Source organism: Dipodomys merriami, unplaced genomic scaffold (assembly GCF_024711535.1).
Source record: "Dipodomys merriami isolate MVZ:Mamm:240054 unplaced genomic scaffold, mDipMer1.0.p SCAF_143, whole genome shotgun sequence".
Classification (NCBI taxonomy): Eukaryota; Metazoa; Chordata; class Mammalia; order Rodentia; family Heteromyidae; genus Dipodomys; species Dipodomys merriami.
The window spans coordinates 1,844,125-1,866,560 of NW_027202749.1; the positions used below are offsets into that span (position 1 = coordinate 1,844,125).

The following is a 22,436-nucleotide window of genomic DNA, read 5'->3' on the forward strand; positions in this document are numbered from 1 at the left end:
GGGTCTGCCGAGGGAAGACACGCGTTTCACATAAACCTGTTTCAGGTATTCAGAGCACATGAGCCCCCTTTCCATCTAAGGAAACTGTCCTATTGGGGTAGGGAGTTGTTGTTGGGGCTTGAACTCTGGTCCTGGGCGCTGTCCCTGAACTCTTCAGCTCAAGGTGAGCGCTCTACCAGTTGAGCCACAGCACCACTTCCGGCTTAATTGGAGATGAGTCTCATGGACTTTCCTTGCCTGGGTTGGCGTTGAACTATGATTCTCAGATCTCAGCCTCCTAAGTAGCTAGGATTACAGTTGTGAGCCACCAGTGCTTGGCCAGTGTAGGGAATTACTTCAGAACCAGGTGACCTTTGAAGAATTTTGAAAGATTATGTCTCACAGTACTTGTACATGTCTCACTAAAGGGGTCCCAGATACTCCTCTTTCACTGTACTAATAGATAACTTCTTAATTGGCTGGAAAATCATTTATAAACCTCTTGGCTTCTTTCTGAGGAATAGTGATCATTTTGAAAGATAAAATCTTGAATCAAGCAGGGTGCCAGTGGCTTATACCTGCAGACCTAACAACTCAGGAAGCTGAGATCTAAGGATTGAGGTTTGAAGTCAACTCTGGCAAAAAAAGAAGTCTGTGATACTTTTATTTACAATTAACCACCAAAACCCTGGAAGTGGATGTGTTGCTCAAGTGTTAGAACATCAACTGAGTAAACATGCTAAGGGATAGTGCCCAGACCTTGAGTTCAAGCCCCAGTATTAGTCCTCCAAAAAAGAAGCTTTTCTTTTTTAAATTAAAAGGTATTTTGATTAAAAAAAATGTATCATCACATTTTATGCAAGTCTATGGCCTCTGTTTAGTATGTTCCACATGTCAGTCCATGCAAAAAAGAATGTTGTGGGGGGTTTTTTTGGTCAGTTATAAGGCTTAAACTCAGGTATTGGGCACTGCCCATGAGTTCTTTAGCTTTAGGCTAGCATTCTAGCTACCACTTTTAGCTGCATTGCAACTTCCAGTGTTTGAGTGGTTTATTGGAGAAAAAGTCTCACAGACTTTCCTGCCCAGGCTGGCTTTGAACCATGATCCTCAGATCTCAGCTTCCTGAGTATAGGATTCCAGGCATGAGCCACTGAGGCCCAGCCTGTTTTTATTTTGTTTTGGTTTTTTAAAAAAAATTTGTTTTAGCTTAGTTCATGTCATCTTTAGCTAGAGGCTTCATTCCTATGCTCCCAGTGTTCTCCCTGTTTGCTGTTTTTTCCTCCCTGTAACCTTATTCCACCTTAATTTTGGCTTTCTTAAAGGTCACTTGGATTTCTGCTTCCTTGGTTCTCTGTTCCTATCTTACTCCTCAGTTTCCCTGTGTTTGGAGTGGCTGACTTGTCCTGATATGTGTCTTATCATCTTCTCTTTCTTTCCTTCCATCTTCACACTCCATATCACACCCCTTTTTTTTCTTCTCTGTGATCCCTTTCCTGTCTCTGGTTCTCATTTCTGTGGTTTCCAGTCTCCCAGGACTTGTTCAGTGCTTCTTAAGCACTCATGCTGTCCCTTTTATCTTAGGGTTTTTTTTTTTTTTGGGGGGGGGGGGTCCAGTTGTGGGCCTGAATTCTGGGCCTGGGCGCTGTCCCTCAGCTCTTTAGCTCAAGGCTAGCGCTCTACCACTCGAGCCACAGCGCTACTTCCGGCTTTTTTCTTTTTTCTTATATGGTGCTGAGGAATCGAACCCAGGGCCTCATGCATGCAAGGCAAGTGCTCTATCACTGAGCCACCTTCCTAGCCCCTTATGTTAGTTTTTACTGCATGACTGCCTTCTCTAGGTACCTGAACTCTAGAATCCCACACCTCTCTCCTCTTTCCCCTTCTCAGTTATCTAGGGGAAGAAGTTGGAGGGGAGCCTCTTCCAGGCTCTGTAGCCCTCCATGACATCATCATATCAAGTCCCAGGGTCTCACAACAGGGACTCCTCTTCTTCCTCCTGGTCTGTTGGAAGCATACTGAAGTTGGCTTCCCCCTGTCCTATCCTCTGATTCTAGAAAATAGGAGAATTTCTGTATAAGTAAGCCGGATCCTTCAGAATCTTAATTTAATTATAATAAGACTGACGTACTATTGTGTGGCAGGATGGGAATGACTGTCCCTGAAATAGCTAGTGAGTAGACACACCCAGATGGCCAGTCCACAGAGACCTCTGGCTGCAGCAGATGGCATTTGTGTCTTTGTTGTAGATAACCAGAACTGAGGTGGTGCCAGTAACCCTGTGCTCTCTCCTTCCACCTTGCCAAGGTCACTTTGGATCTTCAGAACAGCACTGAGAAGTTTGGGGGGTTCCTGCGCTCTGCCTTGGACGTTCTTTCTCAGATTCTAGAGCTGGCGACACTGCAGGACATTGGGAAGGTTTGTGTTTCATTTCTTCCTCTTGAACCTGATGTCACCCTAGCCCAGGGACCAGGATGGTACCTCAGGCTCCAGGCACCACAGCCTGGGAAGACTGCTCTCTGCCCCTGTGTACTCCTGTCCTGGACCTGAACACTGTTCGTGTCCTAGGTATAAAATGCATGGGTTGGGGCGGGTAGGGGGAGAGTCATTTCTAAGCATACCCTATTTTCTCTAAATCACATTATCTTATATTAAACCTAGTTTATTCTAGAATATTGGGTTTTTTAATGTGCTTACAGAATCATTTATTTTCCCCTTGAGCTCTTTACATGGCAAAACCGGATTGAGCAAGTGTGAGTGACTGGCTCTCTTCATGTCTTTGGGTATGGCAGAGCTGGGAAACTCATGTTTTTTGATTCTTCCCTACTCTATTTTATAATGAAAGTCTCAAACATATATTCTGTGGTGGACACCATCACATCCCCACACAGATTCTTTAAATCCTTTAAGTTTTTCTTCTGTATTGTATAAATCCCCACTAATCCTCTATCAGCGCCTCGTGTCCAGTATGTTTCAAAGTGACTCACAGACAGTCCCCTTTCATTTGTTTATCCTCAACTAAAATGCAGTATAGTCTTCTTTCAGTATTCACTGAGGATTGGTTTAAGATTCACATTCCACCTCACCCACTGCATATACCAAAATTTATTAATGCTCATATCCCTCATATAAAATGATGCTGTGTCAGGTGCCATTGGCTTATGCCTATAATCCTATCTACTAGGGAGGCTGAGATCTGAAGAGCTCAGAGTTTAAGCAGGAAAATCTGTGAGACTTTCATCTCCAGTTAACCAGCAAAAAGCTGAGAGTAGAGTTGTAGCTCAAGTGGTAGAGCATTAGCTTTGAACACAGAAGCTTAGGGATAGTGTTCAGGTCCTGAGTTCAAGCCCCAGGACAGGCACACATGAAAAAAGATATAGTATGTATCTATAGAATGTTCTTAGACTTATATAGTACGTATGCATCCTTTTGTATACTTTTTTTTTTTTTTTTTTGTCATTTGTGAGGCTTGAACTCTGGGCCTGAGCACTGTCTGTCCCTCAGCTCTTCAGCTCAAGGCAAGCACTCTACCACTTGAGCTACAGTGCCACTTCTAGTTTTCTGGTAGTTTATTGGAGATAAAGAGTTTCACAGACTTCCTGCCTGGGCTGGTTTTGAACCGCAATCCTTAGATCTTAGCCTCCTGAGTAGCTAGGATTACAGGCATGAGCCACCTGCAACCGACTGTATACTTTTTTTAAATTATGATAAAAACAAGATCTCTTCAGGATAAGGATAGGAGGGGGAAAATGGAGGTGAAGGAAGAGGTAACACTGACCAAGAAGACTTGAACATGGTAACATTAATGCCATTACTTTACACATTGTTGCAGATTGCTGTGAGACACTTCCAGGGGTCACTGGCATAATCACAGCGTTACATTAGGTGATGTGCTCAGCTGAATACATAGGCCAGAAGATATCCACAAAGGCAGGGCTTTGGACTCATTTGCACACTTCCTAATTCCTAACCTAAAATATGATTGGAAGCATCACAGACCCTACATACTTGGTCATTGTTGAATAAACAAATGAGTGAAAAAATAGGTGTGTAAATTCAAGGAAGCAGCTTTCATATGCCTATGTAAATTTCATTGCCTTTTTGGTCAGTCGTGGGCTTGAACTCTGGGCCTGCGAATTGTCCCTGAGCTTTTCAGCTCAAGGCAAATACTCTACCACTTGAGCCACAGCACCACTTCCAGTTTTCTGGAGGTTAATTGGAGGTAAGAGTCTCATGGCCTTTCCTGCCCAGGCTGGCTTTGAACCATGAACCTAAGATCTCAGCTTCCTGAGTAGCTAGGATCACAGGCGTGAGCCACCAGCACCTGGCTTAATTTCAATACCTTGTATGGATACTGTTCAGGATAATAAATTAAAAACCTTACATGTACAAAATGTAAATGGAGCCATCTTGCATCTTTGATTGCTGTGTAGGTTTCACAACAACAATGGATCATCTGTGAATCTCTTAGTATCTTACTTTTCTTTCCACAGTGTGTTGAAGAGATCCTTGGTTACCTGAAATCGTGTTTTAGTCGAGAGCCAATGATGGCAACGGTTTGCGTTCAGCAGGTAAGAGTGCCATTTCCTATCCTTGGTCCCACATCCTGCCCCGGCCTGGTACCAGAATGCTGCTTCCTCAGAAGCTGCTGCTGGAGATGTGTTCAGAAAGGATTGGGTGGTCCTAGCTGTCATTCTCTCACTTCCTGGATGATTGGAGGTTTTCCCCCTCTCCAAATCCATCCTAGAGCCCAGGACAATGGAAGCTGTGTTGGTCCCTTTCTGCTTTGCCCTAGTCTTCCTATCTCTGCAGGTCTCTGATCAGAATGCCCCGTCTCACATAGAAGCACAGGGAAACCCAAACTTATGTCTGAGGCACCAGTCACACTGCACAGCAGGGTCTCCTGGGCAGCGGCAGGGATTCCTAATGAGAAATGCACATTATGAATTTTGGCTGGATTTACTTACTAGTTGGGAGTGTGAATCTTAAAATGTTGCTCATCTACAGTAAATCAGCTGGTGAGCTGCTGATGCTTCAGTTCTTTCACTTTAGCTACTGAAGACACTCTTTGGAACAAACTTGGCTTCCCAGTTTGACAGCTTATCTTGGAACCCCAGCAAGTCTCAAGGCCGAGCCCAGCGCCTGGGCTCTTCGAGTATGAGACCAGGCTTGTATCACTACTGCTTCATGGCTCCATACACCCACTTCACACAAGCCCTGGCAGATGCCAGCCTGAGGAACATGGTACAGGTGGAGCAGGAGCATGATGCCTCGGGGTAAGAGTGTGGTGTGATCTGCCATTGGTGGGACACAGACGTCAGGCAAGGAGTACTTGGCAAAAGCAGTAAAAATAAAAACAAGTTAGCCAGGGTCTTCTAACAGCTTCCTGTGTTGGAGCAAGTTTAGGAAATATGGTTACTGCAAAGGTGAGTAAGGCATAGGCCCTTCTAAATGGCGCCCTGTCCAGCCAATGGGCTGTGCTTTGGACATTATATCATCTCAGGCTGTCTGCAAAGCACTAGCTCTAACTCTTAAATTGTACTCATAGCAGTGGGGCAAACAGTGTGCTCACATATAGAAAGCATAGACGCACAGGTTCTTTTCTTTTAGTTTCTTCTATTATTTTGTGCCAGTAGTATGGCTTGAACTCAGGGCCTATGTAATACTCTTATCTTTTTTTTTTTTTCCCCTCAATGCTGGAACTCTACCACTTGAACCACAGCTCTGCTTCCGGCTTTTTGGGGGTGGTTAATTGGAAATAGGAATCTCATGGATTTTCCTGCTGGGGGTGGCTTCAAACTGTGATCCTCAGTCTCCTGAGTAGTTAGGATTATAGGTATGAACTACCAGCACCTGGCTTAAAAATGTTTTGGTGTAGGTTTCACTATGTTGCCTAGGCTGATCTCAGTCTCATGGGCCCAAGTAGCCTTCACACATAAACCTCAAAGGTTTTTTTCCTCAAGAAAATCAAATGTTGTCTTCCGAATGGCTGTCATCTCCTCTCAAATTCTAGAGACAGCACCGAGGAGCAGGTGTCCCATAGCAGCACATGCAGGCTTCAGTAGCCTTTTTCAGGTGTTAGAACCAGTGCAGTCAGGCAGCCACACATGCAGTGTGTGGTACTAGTACATGATGACCTTCTTAGTTCTTTTTCACTTAGTCGTGTTCTGAGTTTGTGCACATGACAGTAGTTTCAACTGAGCATAGCTGAGGACAGAGGAGATGATGGAAAATAATCTTCTGTTTGTTTTTGCCCATTTATCAGATGGTTTGATGTACTCCAGAAAGTGTCCACCCAATTGAAGACTAACCTCACGAGCGTCACAAAGAATCGAGCTGATAAGGTAAATGCCCTGCAGCTGGAGTCCAAGTGAGCATGGAGCTTTGATAGTATGAGTGTTCATTGAGCTTGGGACATCATAGCTACCAGTTTCTTTCTTTTCTCTTTACTAGAACGCTATTCACAACCACATTCGTTTATTTGAACCCCTTGTTATAAAAGCTTTAAAACAGTACACCACTACAACATCTGTGCAGTTGCAGAAGCAGGTTTTGGATTTGCTGGCACAGCTGGTTCAGCTACGGGTCAATTACTGTCTCCTGGATTCAGATCAGGTTTGTCACTCTCCCTTGTGTCCTCATCAAGTAACGGTTATCCTGAAATAATACTGGCATTTACTGTAGCGAAATGGGAGGTTTGTCATGATTCCCCCTCCCCCCTGCCCCAGCTTCTTCCTGTTTGTCTGTTTCATGAAACTAGTAGATGCAGAAGGTCAGGTGTGTGGCTGATGAGCAGGTGTGGGCACCCTGGTCCTAACTCACAAGTCTGTGCCATGCTCCAATAGGATTAACAGACAAGAGCAGAAGGGTGTGGGGGCAGAAAGGGGTACACCAGATGCATAGGGACAAGAACTTTCAGGCTATAACCATGGTATCCAAAGGGAAGCAGGGCACGAAACCATCAAAACTGCATTCAGTCTGCCTTTTTCCCCACATTTTCTTAGTTCTGACTCAGCAGAACTGGGAAACTGGTATTCTCCAATTGCAGTTTAGACACTATGACCTCTTTGGGAATTCTTTATAGACAGAGAAAATAAATCAACTCCCCACCCTACCCTAGGCATATCACATTTTTTGGAGCCTTCCTTCCCAAGTAGGAGAGTAATATTTGCTATTCCTTCTGTCTTCAAAGATCTCCTTTAGAATGACCCTTAATTCTGAGGGAGAACAGCCAAAGTTCGTCTGTGCCTTTGGGCCTCTGCATGGGTGTCAAACTCACTATAGCGAGTGCTTCACCTTGGACCCCTGTCTCACATGAGCCAAGCTCCTGCCCAGCCTCCCACCTGAGAGAAGTCTGTTTTCTTGCTGTGAGCACGTGGGCCTCCCTTTTGTTTTGGTGATTTCCATCAGCCTGTCCGTTCCCCTGGGTGTCAGGATCCAGTATTGAGTTTCAGATGATTATTCATTGCACATGTGCTGAATGTCAGCATCATGCCCTGGGCCCTCAGAATCCGCCAGTGTGATTCCATGGGAACCTCCATGGTCTGTAGGAGCATCCTGGCCTGGCCAGGGAGCCATGGACTGCTCCACAGAGGGCAAGAGTGACTCCATAGCTGCACAAACTACCTCTGGTGCTCAGTACTGGATGCCCCTGTGTGCTGGAGAGGAGGCTGTCTCCGTGCCCTGTGTGTCATTGGGGGTTGAACTGCTCTGTTTGCTACTTCCTGGAATAGATATGATTTTGAACGATACTTGATAGCCCTGGAATTAATTAATTTAAATTACTATTTGTTTGTGTTTGTGTGTTGGTATGAAGGCTTAAACTCTGCGCTTTGCTCTCTCCTTCGGCTTTTTTCACTCAAGAGGCTTGTGTACCATTTGAGCTAGGTCTCCAGTTCCTTTGCGTGTTTTTCAAACAGGCTTCTCACTGTGTTACTCAAGCTGGCTTTGAACGTGGAACCCTCTTTCTTCAGCCCGTAGGTAGCTAGGATTATAGGCCTATATAGTGCATTCTCTGCTCTGTCATTATTTTCTTTATTATTTCTAAAAGTGTCACTGGATCTCAGGCGAGTCTTAAATTTGATCCTCCTGTCTCTGCCAATTCAATACTAGAATTAAAGCAGTGAGCCACTTGTACTCAACTTGCTGGGAAGGTGGCTCAGTGGTAGAGTGCTTGCCTTGCATGCATGAGGCCCTGGGTTCGATTCCTCAGCACCACATAAGCAAAAAGAAAAAAGCTAGAAGTGGCGTAGCTCAAGTGGTAGAGCGCTAACCTTGAGCTGAAGAGCTGAGGGACAGCGCCCAAGCCCAGAATTCAGGCCCCACGACCGGACCCAAAATAAAATAAAATAAAAGGATTGTTGGAAGTTCTCTGTTGTTACTGCTGTTACAGTGGATTTGAATTCTTGATTATCAAAAGTTTATCTGCTTATCTGTGGTCAAAATTTATACAGTTAGGCAGGAAGAAAAAAACTTTTTTTTACATTGTTATCTTATTATTTATGTGAAACTTTTTCCTGATTATAGGTGTTCATTGGATTTGTGTTGAAACAATTTGAATACATCGAAGTAGGCCAATTCAGGTAATTGTATTTTGTTATTAGAGTTCTATCATTGTATTTATATGTTGTGAAGAAGAAAATTTACCTTGAAGTATTATTAGGCATCCTTTGAAATATGATTAGTATGCTAGACATTTTTTTACTTCTCTTAAAAATAAATAGAAGCTTTCTTAAGATTGGTTTAGGAGTAGTTCTGTATCTGGTAATTACATATGTTATCACTTTTCAATTTATATCTCAAAATTTTAATGATGACTTTTCACCGTGTAAATTATAACTTTTTTTTTTTTTTTTTTTTTTTTTTTGGTGGGTTGGTCCTGGGGTTTGAACTCAGGGCCTAGGTACTGTCCCTGAGCCTCTTTGTTCTCAAAGCTAGTGCTCTATCACTTGAGCCATAGTGCTACTTCCATTTTTTTGTGAGTAGTTTATTGGAGATTAGAATTTCAGGCAGGACTTTCCTGCCCTGAGATGACTTTGAACTGGGATCCTCCGATCTCAGCCTCCTGAATAGCTAGGATTACAGGTGTGAGATACCTATGTCTACCTGATCATGACTTTTTCTAAGAGAAAACTTTTTTGTTGCTTTTTTTTTGGTGGGGGGGGTCCAGTCGTGGGACCTGAACTCTGGGCCTGGGCGCTGTCCCTCAGCTCTTCAGCTCAAGGCTAGCACTCTACCACTTGAGTCACAGCGCCACTTCCGGCTTTTTTCTTTTTGCTTATGTGGTGCTGAGGAATCGAACCCAGGGCCTCATGCATGCAAGGCAAGCACTCTACCACTGAGCCACCTTCCCTTTTGTTGCTTTTGTGTGTGTGTGTTTGTGCAAGTATTGGGGCTTGAACTCTAAGCCTTGAGATCTAGGTTGGCTTTTTCACTCAAGGCCAATGTTCTACCGCTTGAGCTGTATCTCAAGCTTTAGCCTTTTTCTGGTTAGTTGGAGATAAGATTATTTTCAATTTGCTCTGAACCAAGATCCTCAGATCTCATCCTCCTGAGTAGCTAGGATGACAGAAATGAGCCACTAGCCACTTGGCCAAAAGCATTTTTAAAGTAAGCTTTTAATAAAAGCAATGATTATTCACTTATTAGCTACAGCTTTTCCTTACTATATATTAAAGCTTTAGTGCATTTTTGCAGTGCGTGTTACAGGTTTATAATCATGGAAGATTGCCGTTCTTTATTTTCTGAAGTACTTAATGAGAAGTTTGTGGAACACTGTGTAGAAGGAAAGTGTTTTTGAGTTTCTCATACCCAGGTCTTACTCTGATGATATGGAACCTTGATTGTGTGGTTTTAGGCATTATACTTTTCTCTTTTTAGTGTTCATTTGTTCGTGAATGAAGGGAAAGTGGAGAATTAGGAAGATTTCATATGCTGGGCATCCAGGGCTGTCAGGTACCTTCTGCTTGGTCCAGCAGACACATTCTCCATGTGCACGGAGCCAGGACACTGTTAAAAGTGCAGAATAAAATTAGGTTGCTGAATCTTTTTTACCTCAGAACTCTTCACCACCTCTTGATGTTGAATCTTCAGTTATTTTATGCTTTTCGTATTGATCATGTGTTCTTAATAAGAAGAAATGTCTAAATGGATGTTTTTGTTTCCAGGGAATCAGAGGCAATTATTCCAAACATCTTTTTCTTCCTGGTATTACTATCTTATGAGCGCTACCATTCAAAACAGATCATCGGGATTCCTAAGATCATTCAGCTGTGCGACGGCATCATGGCCAGTGGGAGGAAGGCTGTGACACATGGTAACAGGATACCCCTTTCCTTATCTTCAGTGTCATGTGCCCAGCAGTGTTAGTCTTCTACCCACTTTCAACTCTGCGAGTGCCCACTTTCACTGTGTGTGCACCTATAATCTTAGCTACTCAGGAGGCTGAGATCTAAGGATCAGGGTTCAAAGCCAGCTTAGGCAGGGAAGTCCATAAGCTTTATTTGCCATTTACCACCAAAAAGTCAGATTCACCACCAAAAAGCTGGATGTGGAGTTTAAGTAGTAGAGCATTAGCCTTGAGCACAAAAGCTCTGGGACAGCGCCCAGGCCCTGAGTTCAGTTTAAACCCCAGGACTAGCACCCCAAAAAAAGATAAAGATAGATTCTGAATATAAATTCCCTTGTTTGTTTATAGAAAACAAAGTATTTGTAATTTTTTATTCTTCTTTTTTGGTGGGAGGGGTTGTAGTCAAATCTAGATTTTTCACACTTGTTAGGCAAGTGCTCTATCATTGAGCTACAACCCCAGACTCAGAAATTTTACAGTCTAGCTTGACATAAATCTACTTTGTTTTCTATTTCACTGGTATTAGGCTAATTTAGTGGGCTTTTTTTTTTTTTTTTTTTTTTTTGGATGTAGTGGGGACCTGATTTAGTGGAGGCTTTTTGGGGGGAGATATTCAACCAAGTTTGTTGTTGTTGTTGTTGTTGTTGTTTTTTGGGGGGAGGAGGCTTGGGCAGTGTCCCTCAGCTCTTCAGCTCAAGGCAAGTGCTCTACCACTTGAGCCACAGCACCACTTCCGGTTTTCTAGTGGTTTATTGGAGATAAGAGTCTCACGGACTTTCTTTCCTGGGCTGGCTTTGAACCTCGATCCTCAGATCTCAGCCTCCTGAGAAGCTAGGATTACAGGCATGAGCTACCAGCGCCCGGCTCAACCAAGTTATTTTTCATGATAAGTCCACATGTAGCCTGTATACAAATGCACTGCACATTTAAGTAATGACTAGCAAAGCAGACTTATTGTTAAAGCGGACATTCCTTTACCCTGGCACCTCATCACAGCGCCCGCCTGAGGATGAAGCCAGCGCTGGTAGATCATTTCACCAGAGCTTAAGTAGGAACCACACAGCCGGCCAGCTGTTCAGGTAGTCCCTTCAGCCCATGAAGAGAGGTGGTGTGTGTCTTAAGGATGTACTATGAACCTTTTTCTTGAACTTCTAAAACTGGTCTTCAGTATTTCCCTGTTGGCTCCTGCCTGTGTCTTTGCCAGGAATTTGGAGATTCTTGACATTTGGTAAGGATCTATCTTAAGACCCTGTGAGGGTGGCACTGCCACACAGAGCTTTCTCCTGGGACACTTGTCATCTGAAGGAAGGTCAGCAAGTGTGTCCTTGTGGACATATCATCATATATAAAAATGCTTGCGTGCATGTTACTGACAGGATACATGTGAACGTGCCACGGTCCCCTGGGTTAAAGTTTCTATCTGTATGTGTACATTGTGGGCAGTGTGCACAATGTGCAGTATGTACATTGCGGGTCATTGTAGGTAGAAGTGTGTGTCCGTGTCACTGAGGCTCAGCAAGTATGCATACACACACTTATCATCTGATTATACGTGTGTGTGTGTGTGTGTGTGTGTGTGTGTGTGTGTGTGTGTGTGAGAGAGAGAGAGAGAGAGAGAGAGAGATTGAGATTGAAGGTCAGTGTGTGTCACCAAGTATCAGAGAATCTATATGTGTGGTATCACCAAAGAGTGTGAGCGTGCTGCTGAGTCATATTGTGTGGTGTGCAATTCAAGTCATTTCTTTGGTAGTTTTTTCTCTGTATGGTTTTCTTAGAATAGCTACTTTTGTACAGGGAAAACCTCTTTTATCTAATTTAAACAGTACTTTACTAAAATAGTATAATAATCTATGACAGACTGAAATGTATTCTTTTTTTTTTTTTTTTTTTTTTTTTTGGTCGGTCATGGGGCTTGAACTCTGGGCCTGAGCGCTGTCCCTCAGCTCTTCAGCTCAAGGCGAGCGCTCTACCACTTGAGCTACAGCGCCACTTCCGGTTTTCTGGTGGTTTATTGGAGATAAGAGTCTCACGGTCTCTCCTGCCCGGGCTGGCTTTGAACCGCAATCCTCAGATCTCAGCCTCCTGAGTAGCTAGGATTACAGGCGTGAGCCACCAGCGCCCGGCTCTGAAATGTATTCTATAGGAAAAATACTGATTTGTTTCTATGTTAATCAAGTAGATTATGAATTAAATCATGTTACTGTTTTGCTTGTTTGGATATCTTAGTTTTCAAATAGAGTTTTAAATATGAATTTCCTCTTTTTTTGGTGCCTTTTTGGGGGCTGGGCTCTGTCACTGAGCTTTTGTGCTTCAGGCCTAGTGTTCTACCACTTACCACTTGGAGCCACAGCTCCACCTCTGACTTTTTTTTTTCTTCGTAATTGGAGTCTCAGGGAGTTTCCTGTCTGGGATAGCTTTGAACCAGGTTCTGCAGATCTCAGCCTCATAAATAATAATTAGGATTGTAGCTGTGAGCCCCAGCACCTGGCTTTGGGTGACCTTTTGTCAGAAATGACATTGTGTTTGTTACAGGAATCTTAGTTTTCTTTTTTTTTTTTTTCTTTAAATCTTTAAAAACCTTGCAAGTGTTCAGAGAAGAACTTTATCCTTCCACAACAATACCAAGATAATTTTACAACATTCACTGGTAATCTTAATTTATCCCTTATTATAAACTAAACAAAGAGTTTTTCTTTATTTCTTGAAAATATGATGGAGCTGTTGAAAACTGTCTCCCAAATCTAATCTTCTTGTAAAGCCATCTTGCCTTCCCTTTTGTGCCCATAGCCATACCAGCTCTGCAGCCCATAGTTCATGACCTCTTTGTGTTAAGGGGAACAAATAAGGCTGATGCAGGCAAAGAGCTTGAAACCCAGAAGGAAGTGGTGGTGTCGATGTTGTTGAGACTCATCCAGTACCATCAGGTAAGAGGAAAGAACGGCAATAGTCATTTATACATCATTGGAAGGAAATGCTAGGGAGTCCTGTGTATTATATATTGGATGTTACTTTGGACCACCATCAGGTTCTCTTGGGACTGGGAGAAGGCCAGGAGTGACTGGAGATGTAGTGAGGTTGGATCTTTAAAACTTGCACAGCCCCAGAGGTCACTGATACCTTGCTGACAGTTTCCCATCATTCAGGATACTAAATGTGGCCAGAGGTATTTTGTTTAAGACAGGGTTCAAGAATCAGTTATTTGCCAGGTTCCAGTGGCTCACATATAATTCTAGCCACTTAGGAAGCTGAGATCTGAGGATCATGATTTGAAGCTAGTCCAGGCAATTACCTACCAAAAAAAAACTTCAAACAGATGTCACTCTTGTGGTAGAGTACTAACCTTGAGCATAAAAGCTCAGGGATAATGCCCAGATCCTGAGTTCAAGCCCCAGGACTGGCATACAAAAAGAAAAAAAGAAAAAGAATCAATTAGTTGACAGTGTTGTCAGAAAAGTAGAATAATTGAAATCTGAAATAATTTAACGGCTTTTTTTTCTTTTTCTTTTCTTTTTTTAAATTTCAACTTAACAGAAGTAAGCTCTGTTTTCTTTGAGCAAGTTTCTGGCCTTGTTTTCCTTAACCTTGAACAAGAATTTAAAACATTTGAAGTAGTCTGAGTGTAGAAATGTAGCTTTCTTGACTTTTCTGTTTCTTGAAAGTTACACTGTTGCCTGGTGTTCACTTAGTTAGTTCTTTTTAGCTCTCAGTCTTTGAATCTTTATGAAGCCATAAGGTCTTCACAAAAGAAACAATACTATCTTTGTGCATTGGGGATTGTGCATTTATATTTTGTTCAGTCTGTGTAGCATTATATACCTAATAGCTTAATTATGCCACATGATTACAATAAAAAATAGTGACAGAGTGGTGTGTGTGTGCAGCTGAACTGGCAGGCACAGCAGGGCTGGCAGAGCCCTGGAGAAGAGGGTCGTGACAAAGTCTGTCTCAGCACATCTCATTGAGACTCTATCACCTTCTTAAAACAAAGGGGCAATAAGTTCCTGTGTGATATAAGTTCTATACCTGGCCTCTGAAGAGAGAAGCCAATGGAGATGAGGTAGTTGGAGGAGACTTTATAGAACTTGTTCCAGAGGGGGCTGGGAAGGTGGCTCAGTGGTAGAGCACTTGCCTTGCATGCCTGAGGCCCTGGGTTCGATTCTTCAGCACCACATAAGCAAAATTAAAAAAGCAGGAAGTGGCGCTGGGGCTCAAGTGGTAGAGCGCTAGCCTTGAGCTGAAGAGCTGAGGGACAGCGCCCAGGCCCAGAGTTCAGACCCCCCCCCCAAAAAAAAAAAAAAAGAATTTGTTCCAGAGGTGGATATGTGTTCTACACCATTTACATTTTAGAAGTCAGGGCTCGCAAACTTCTGTGAAGCAGTAGGTCATAAGCATGAGCAGCTTCGCAAGTCTGCGGTCTCCTTCGCAACAGTTCACCTCTGTCAGACAGGGTCAGCGTGAACATGGATAGCACATTACAAAAGCAGGCAGCAGGCTGGCCGCCCCTTGTTACCATACCGCTGCCCAGTTACAGATGCCGTTGTATAGAAATTATTGTTAATTAGCTTATCCTCAGCCCTGTGCAACTCTTGGAAATAAATGCTCCTTAATAGAGCACCTTTGCAAACAGAAAAAGAAATGAATGTGCACAGAGCAGCAGGGCACCGCAGAGGGTGGATACCTCACCAAACTTACTACAAGTTTAATTTTCATTGTGTGCCTTATCATTGATCATACAATTTTATAAATCCCACAGAAGCAGAAATGACTGCAAGTCATACTGATGATGGTGCAAGTTACGCTACTCCCTACAGCAGCTTGTTGCTCCATCCCTTGTGTTTCCCTCTGGTTTCTCCACATTTGTGTGGATCTCCATGGGTATTACATCTGTTTGAATTCCAGAGCCTTCCAGCTGAATGGGATCTGTGTGGGAAGTAGCCTTGTAGGAACAGGAAGATTGTGTGGACGAGAGGGTTCCTAATGGCATACAAACACTCTTGCAGGTGCTGGAGATGTTCATCCTTGTCCTGCAGCAGTGCCACAAAGAGAGTGAGGACAGGTGGAAGCGCTTATCTCGGCAGGTCGCCGACATCATCCTGCCTATGTTAGCCACGCAGCAGGTCTGTCACCTGGCCCTGGTTTGCTGTTGTGTAGTTTTGTGGGTTGTGATCATCAAATCATAGTAGACTTAGGCTTTGATGATAGAATTATCTGAATTTGAACACAAGGTCCCATGCTTGTTGAGCTTTTTTGCTCATGGATGGCACTCTTAACACTTGAGCCACACCTCCAGCCCAACCTTTAGCTGGTTCATTAGTACAGGGAGTCTCTTGGGCTTTCCTGTCTAGGCTGACTTCACATTGTGATCTTGTAGTTCTCAGTCTCCTGATTAGGATTACAGCCATGAGGCACTGGTACCCAGCTTAGATGAATTTCTTTTCCCATAATAACCCTCTCTGGTTGGAGTTGAAAACAAGATATGGACCCTTATCATTTCTACAGTCACTTGGTTACCCATCATTGAATCATAATTTCAAGAATCAAATGACATAACTGGTTGTTCTAAAAAATGCAGTGGGAAGCCAGGCACTGGTGACTCACACCTGTCATCCTAGCTACTCAGGAGGCTCAGATCTGAGGATCACAGTTCAAAGCAAGCCCAGGCAAGAAAGTCTGTGAGACTCTTATCTTCAATAAACCACTAGAAAACCAGAAGTGGTGCTGTGGTTCAAGTGGTAGAGCACTCGCCTTGAACTGAAGAGGTGAGGGACAGTGCCCAGGCCCAGAGTTCAAGCCCCACAACCAACCAAAAAAAAAAAAAAATGCAATGGGAAGATCTGATCTCTCAGTTGTGCCATATCAGGGGTGCTGGACCACAAGGACTCCAGGGCGCGGGAGGTTGTGCCTCTCCCAACACCATTGTAAGAGTGGCGGAGGGCTGCGGGGTGTACACAGTGCTACCAGAAAGCCTACCAGCTCCCTGGTGTGGCTTGGCAGCATTTGTCTACGTTAAACAAGTGCGAGTCACAGTTTCTGGCACTTGCTAAAAAAGTATATATAAGGTAGAATGAGCAGGTAATTCCATGTTGTAATTCCATGGTGGACCATGCAGGGGGCACGTGGTGAGATGGACAAGCAGTGTTAGGAGTGAGCAGGGGGGACTCCAGGCCTGTTGGTAGACATTTTTACATGGGAGTTTATTTACTACAGGTAAATAAGCCTGAATGCATACAAATGCCCAGCTCAACATCTGCTTCTGTGAATGTCTGATGTTTATCATATGAAACTCTTGGCAAGGTCTCTAGTCAGTACCCTAATACAGATGTGAGTTATTGCAATAGTGCTTGGCAGTCATGTGGGTACTGGCAATAGCCACATTAATGAACAAAACAGTTAAAAAGTATTTATCAAAGATTAAGAGTTTCATTGGGACAGATACTGTATAGAAGATCAGATAGAGCAATAAATGAATAAAGTATACACAAGTATCAGGTGGTAGTAAGTACTGTGCAAAAATTGAGGAGGAAGGCCTAGAAGTGAGGGCACATTCCATTGGAGATGAGAAAAGGCCTTACCCAGAATGGCTGCTGACACTTGAGTAAAAGGGAGGGAGGGAGGGACAGGAATGGAGGGATGGGAGGGGTGGAGGGTGGGTGACTAGTGAATACCTGGAAACAGAGCAGTCAGCTGTAAGGAGGCCTGGGGCAGGAGCCTGCCTGATAGGTTCAGAAGACCAGCCTGGTGGAGCAGTCACAGGAAGAGGGCACTTTGGCACAAAGGAGCAAGGTGATAAGATTTGAGTTTTACCTGGATTATTTTGATTGCTAAGATGAATATAGGCTCCCAGAGTGGTGTATAGGAGCTGTCCCATGGCAGAGTGCACTCACCATTAGTAGCATCTTTGGACACAATATAAAAATAGGACCAACGGATATGTGGATGTGGCTTGTGAGGGAGAGGCATTGGGTTAGTAACTTCAGGGTACCTGTGGAGGTCCTATGGACAGAACACAGAGACTGGGAACGGAGACCCCTGGTCTGTCTGCTCAGTGGACACACCTCGTAAGGGTGAGACTGGCCTCTAGACAGGATCCCAGAGGGGTGGATGAGGTGGATAAGGCTGCTGGAGAAAAGTCCTGGTCTGAACCCACTGGATCGGGCTTCATAGAGCTCAGACAAGTATGGAGAAGGCACAGCCTCTTTGTGGTAGAGGTGAGGAACCTCAGATGTGGGATTCCTAAAGCCAAGCATGGGAAAGACTTTCCATGGAGGAGCAAGGGGGTGGATGTGGGAGTCCTGGGGTCTCAGCTGGCATTGACAGGACTGGGGCACTAGTGAGGGATTTTGGAGAAGCAGACAGAGCAGGATTTCAACAGGAAGAGGACGTTGGAAAGAGATGTGCTAGATGAGGGAACAGGAGGAAGGGCAGCACCTGTGGAGAGAGGAATGGGAAGAGTCATTGGCACAACCAGGACCCACTATGAAGACCACACCGGTGGAGGTGGCATTTACTGTGGACATGGGGGATTCTAGAGGAAGAGGAAGTGGCACTGAAGGAAGTATTCACCCTCAGCAGTAACAGAAAGTGGGGAGTTAGAGTCAGCACCAAGTACTAGGGGAATGATTGACTACATTGTGCTGTAGGCTTAGTTTGTAATCATTTGTGTCCATTAAAAGTTAATAGATGTTAGGGTAGAGTTATGGCTCAGATGTAAGAGTGTCAGCCAGTGAGCAGAAGCACCAGATAATGAGTTCCATTCTCAGCCAAAAAAAAAAGGTAACAGATTTTGTAGGCAGTTGCCTTGGGAGTTCTCCATTGTATTGTTAAGTGAGAAAAGGCAAACACCTACCTAATACGGTTTTTCAAAACAAAACCCTCTGTGAAGGTAGGTATTGTGCTTGCAGGGACATGGGAAAGTTCAGACAGGGAAATGTGCTGCTTTGTTAATATTCGTGGCTGCCTGGCGAGGTGGGGTGGGATGCAGGTGGAGTGGGAAGGCTGTGTGTGCCTGTCCCATGTGCTGTCTGGAGGCACTGGGAGAGGGGCAGGGCACAGAAGGCTGGTCATTGCACCTCAGGTTCCGTCCATTGTGACACCTTTGTGTATTGGAATCTTTTATAGAAGGTTTTTATTGTGGAATGAATCCAGCCAAACCTGGGGGAGTGGTTTAGGTAGTATAGTGCTTGAGGATCTGAGTTCAGTCTCCAGTACCATGAAAAGAGGAAGAGAACAGAGTGAGAGAAAAAGGGAGAAGTGCAGCAGACACAATGCTGTCTTAAAAGCTTCTAAGGGAAGGGTGCTACTGGCCATGGTGGTGGGTGCCCTGGAGATACAGAGCCTGCTGTCCGTGAAGCTGCCGTTCCATTGGCCTATGTGGAAATGTCTGCTGTTCAATTCTGCAGATGCATATTGATTCTCATGAAGCCCTTGGAGTGTTAAATACCTTATTTGAGATTTTGGCCCCTTCCTCCCTCCGTCCTGTGGACATGCTTTTGCGGAGTATGTTTGTCACGCCAAGTACAATGGTGAGTCACATGATGCACCCAATTTGCCTGGGTGGGAAAGAGGGTTGGAGCACAGGGCTGCCTCAGTCTCGTTCGGGGGCTCAAAGTTCCTTTCCCACCTCCCCAGCCGCCACTGGTGCTACTGCTGTCACCACACTTGGAGAACCGGGGGCGCAGGGACTCACTGCAGGAGTGATACAGTTCATCTCGTAGGGGAACTGACGACCTGGGAAATTGTCATCTTTTTCTTTCCTTAATGATATATTTTCTTTCTTTCAGGCATCTGTGAGCACTGTTCAACTGTGGATATCTGGAATCCTAGCCATTCTGAGGGTTCTCATTTCCCAGTCAACTGAAGATATTGTTCTTTCTCGTATTCAGGAGCTCTCCTTCTCTCCCTATTTAATCTCCTGTCCAGTAATTAACCGTTTAAGAGATGGAGACAGTAGCTCAACAACGGGAGAACACACTGAAAGGAAACAAGTGAAGAGTTTGCCAGAAGAAATATTCTCAAGGTATGTGTTCTGTCTAACCTCGTAATGCGTAGCTTTTGGGAGGTCTCATGGTGACTGCAGACAGTTTAAAAAAGCTAGAAGTGGAGTCATGACTTGAATGGTAGAGCGCCAGCTGTGAGTAGGACAAGCCGAGTGAGAATGCGAGGTTCTGAATTGAAGCTTCAGGACCAGCACAAAGCCAAAAAGCCCCATACATACAGATGTCATTTTGAAGGTGGTGTGGTTGCTTTCATGAGTAAGTGAGGAAGGTGGAATACAGGGAGGAACGTCACTGAGCCAAAGTGATGGGGCCAGGAGCCAGTGGCTCATATCTGTAATTTTAGCTACTCAGGAGGCTGAGATTTAAAGATTGTGGTTCAAAACCAACTTGTTCTGGAAGGTCCATGACTCTTTTCTTCAATCAGCCACCAAAAAGCTGAAAGTAGAGGTATGGTTCAAATGGTAGACAACCAGCCTTGAGCGAAAATGCTTAAGGACAATGTTCAGATCATGAGTTGGAATCCCAGTGTGCACATGTGCGTGCACACACAAGTAATGGTAATGAAACATTCACTGCCACTTTGTTTAGTGTACCTTTTTTACATTACCTAACTTACTGTGTCTATGTCCCATATATACTTGGTTTACACGCTCTGTGACAGCTGCCTGTTCCTGTCACCCTCTCCCTGTGACAGTCACCTGCTCAATGTCACCCTCTCCCTGTGACAGCTGCCTGTTCCCGTCACCCTCTCCCCTGTGACAGCTGCCTGCTCACTGTCATCCCGTCCCTGTGATGGTCACCTGTTCACTGTCGCCCTCTCCCTGTGATGGTCACCTGCTCACTGTCATCCCGTCCCTGTGATGTGATGGTCACCTTCTCAATGTCATCCCGTCCCTGTGATGGTCACCTGTTCACTGTTGCTCTCTCCCTGTGACAGCTGCCTGTTCACTGTCACCCTCTCCCTATGATGGCTACCTTCTCACAGTCTGTCTCCTCCCCACCCCCCCATCTCTACCACCACCACCCCCTTACTCCCCCCCCCCCCCGCCCCTCTTCAGGTTTCTGTTACAGCTGGCTGGTGTTCTTCTAGAGGACATTGTTACAAAGCAACTGAAAGTGGAAATGAGTGAACAGCAGCATACTTTCTACTGCCAGGAATTAGGCACACTGCTCATGTGCCTCATCCACATCTTCAAGTCTGGTAGGCGATGAGGAGTCGTCTTTGTGGTGTTTCAGTGTCTTTTCTCCTGCACAGTGTGCTCTTAGGACATGGGGCTGTGCTGTGGAAGCTTTTCTGTGTTTGCTGTGCCATTTGAAAATGTTTTGCTAATGAAAAGAGTAAATCTGAGACCATGTGGTCCAGCAGTTGTACTTATGGGGAGATGCCCAAAGAAATGGAAGCAGGGTGAGTGGAAGAGATTTGTGTGCCAAGCTGATGTTCATAACAGCAACTGTTACTCACAGTAGCTAAGCTGGTGACACGTCTGGTGTCTGCTGGTGGGATAATCGATACACAAAAGCTGGTATGTATGTGGTACATTAGGTAGCTGGATTTGTCTAGAAATGGAGTTTTCATCTTGAAAAGGGAAAATAATTCTGACATATGTTACAGCATTCTGCTAGTAAACCAAACACAAAAGGGCAAATGTTTGATTTCATTTTCATGAGAAACTTAGAGGACAGACAGAATAGGTGGTGGTGCTGCTGGTTGGGCAACATTATCAATGTATTTAATTCCAGAACTGTATACTTAAAAAGAGTTATGATCCCAGCTGCTAATGGCTCAGGCCTGTAATCCTAACTATTTAGGAGGCTGAGATCTCAGGATTATGGTTTGAAGCCAGCCTGGGCAGGAAAGTCTGTGAGACTCTTATCTTCAGTTAACGACCAAAAGAAGCTAGAACTGGAGTTGGGGCTCAATTGGTAGAGCACTAGCCTTGAGCCAAAGAAGCTCTGGGACAGCGCCCAGGCCCTGAGTTCAAGCCCCAGGACTGGCAGAGAAAAAAATAGTTATGCTGGTGGTTCACGCCTGTAATCCTAGCTGCAGAGGAGGCTGAGATCTTGTGGTTTAGAGTCAGGCTGGACATGCAAATTAATAACAAGCAAAATGCCTAAAGTGGAGGTGTGACTCAGGTGGCCGATTGCCAGTCCATGAAAAATACTTCTTGAGCTTTCATTTTGGAATCAATGAGTGAATAAAACTCAAAATTAATTATGGTTTCAAAACAGAAGGAATACGTTTTCAGATTTGAAAAATAGATCACATTGTTTGCCTCCTGTGACAATGTCTAAATTTTCAGAACAACCACAACAACCCAAAAAACCTTTTGTGGTGTTTCTGTCGCTCAGTTACCAACAAGCCAAGGAGCAGGTGAGGGTACTGTGCTGCTTCACGGCTGTGACCCAGTTCCAGGAAGGCCCTTTGTGGCCTGTGCTCAGTGACGTGTGACACTGTGTTGGCTGCCTCCTTAGGTATAGCTGTGTCCAGGCTGGAGCACCCAGCTTGGAGTGTCTGGAGAATGTGGCAGTGTTGAGCAGCAGAGGGGAAGACAGTGGGAGGGACAGGCATTGCTTTCTGGCCTGAGTAGAGTATGTATTTCTGCTTAGAAAATCAGACTTTACTAAATACCACGTACTTTGACCATGTGGCACGGGAAAGAGCCACCTGTGCATTTTTGATGTGAAGTCTTCATGTAGCTATGTGTTGCTAGGCTGAGATGACAGGAGGTACCTTCCCATAATCCATTTACTTTGGTTCTAGGAATGTTCCGGAGAATAACAGCAGCTGCCACTAAACTCTTCAGCAGCGACAGTGGTGAGGGCAGCTTCTACACCCTAGAGAGTCTGAACGCGCGCGTGCGCTCCATGGTGCCCACGCACCCGGCCCTGGTGCTCCTCTGGTGCCAGATCCTGCTGCTTGTCAACCACACAGACCACTGCTGGTGGGCAGAGGTGCAACAGACTCCCAAGTAGGTACATGGCTCCTTCAGCCCAGGGTGTCTGCCAAGTGCTTGGCTCAAGATGCTACGTGATTTGAGGCTTGACTACTCTGAAGGCGTTTTCAGTTTCCATTCTTCGTGAGGCTTTGTGGAATTCTGGCGGTATTATTAATCTTC

At 44.7% G+C, this 22,436-nt stretch overlaps 1 protein-coding gene across 2 annotated transcripts in view; it reads left to right on the forward strand.

Annotated features, from left to right (window-relative positions):
* Htt (huntingtin) overlaps window positions 1–22,436 on the forward strand; it is a 122,788-nt gene that overhangs the window by 61,284 nt on the left and 39,068 nt on the right. Inside the window, exons 29-41 of one of the 2 annotated variants that reach the window (XM_070021755.1) lie at window positions 2,284–2,394; window positions 4,470–4,547; window positions 5,029–5,252; window positions 6,242–6,320; window positions 6,430–6,591; window positions 8,503–8,558; window positions 10,143–10,291; window positions 13,112–13,248; window positions 15,325–15,441; window positions 18,724–18,846; window positions 19,105–19,340; window positions 20,379–20,521; window positions 22,082–22,289. In XM_070021755.1, the coding sequence (XP_069877856.1) occupies window positions 2,284–2,394; window positions 4,470–4,547; window positions 5,029–5,252; window positions 6,242–6,320; window positions 6,430–6,591; window positions 8,503–8,558; window positions 10,143–10,291; window positions 13,112–13,248; window positions 15,325–15,441; window positions 18,724–18,846; window positions 19,105–19,340; window positions 20,379–20,521; window positions 22,082–22,289 (1,823 nt within the window). The remainder of the gene's footprint in view (window positions 1–2,283; window positions 2,395–4,469; window positions 4,548–5,028; window positions 5,253–6,241; window positions 6,321–6,429; window positions 6,592–8,502; window positions 8,559–10,142; window positions 10,292–13,111; window positions 13,249–15,324; window positions 15,442–18,723; window positions 18,847–19,104; window positions 19,341–20,378; window positions 20,522–22,081; window positions 22,290–22,436) is intronic. The other variant, XM_070021756.1, reaches the window with a different exon arrangement.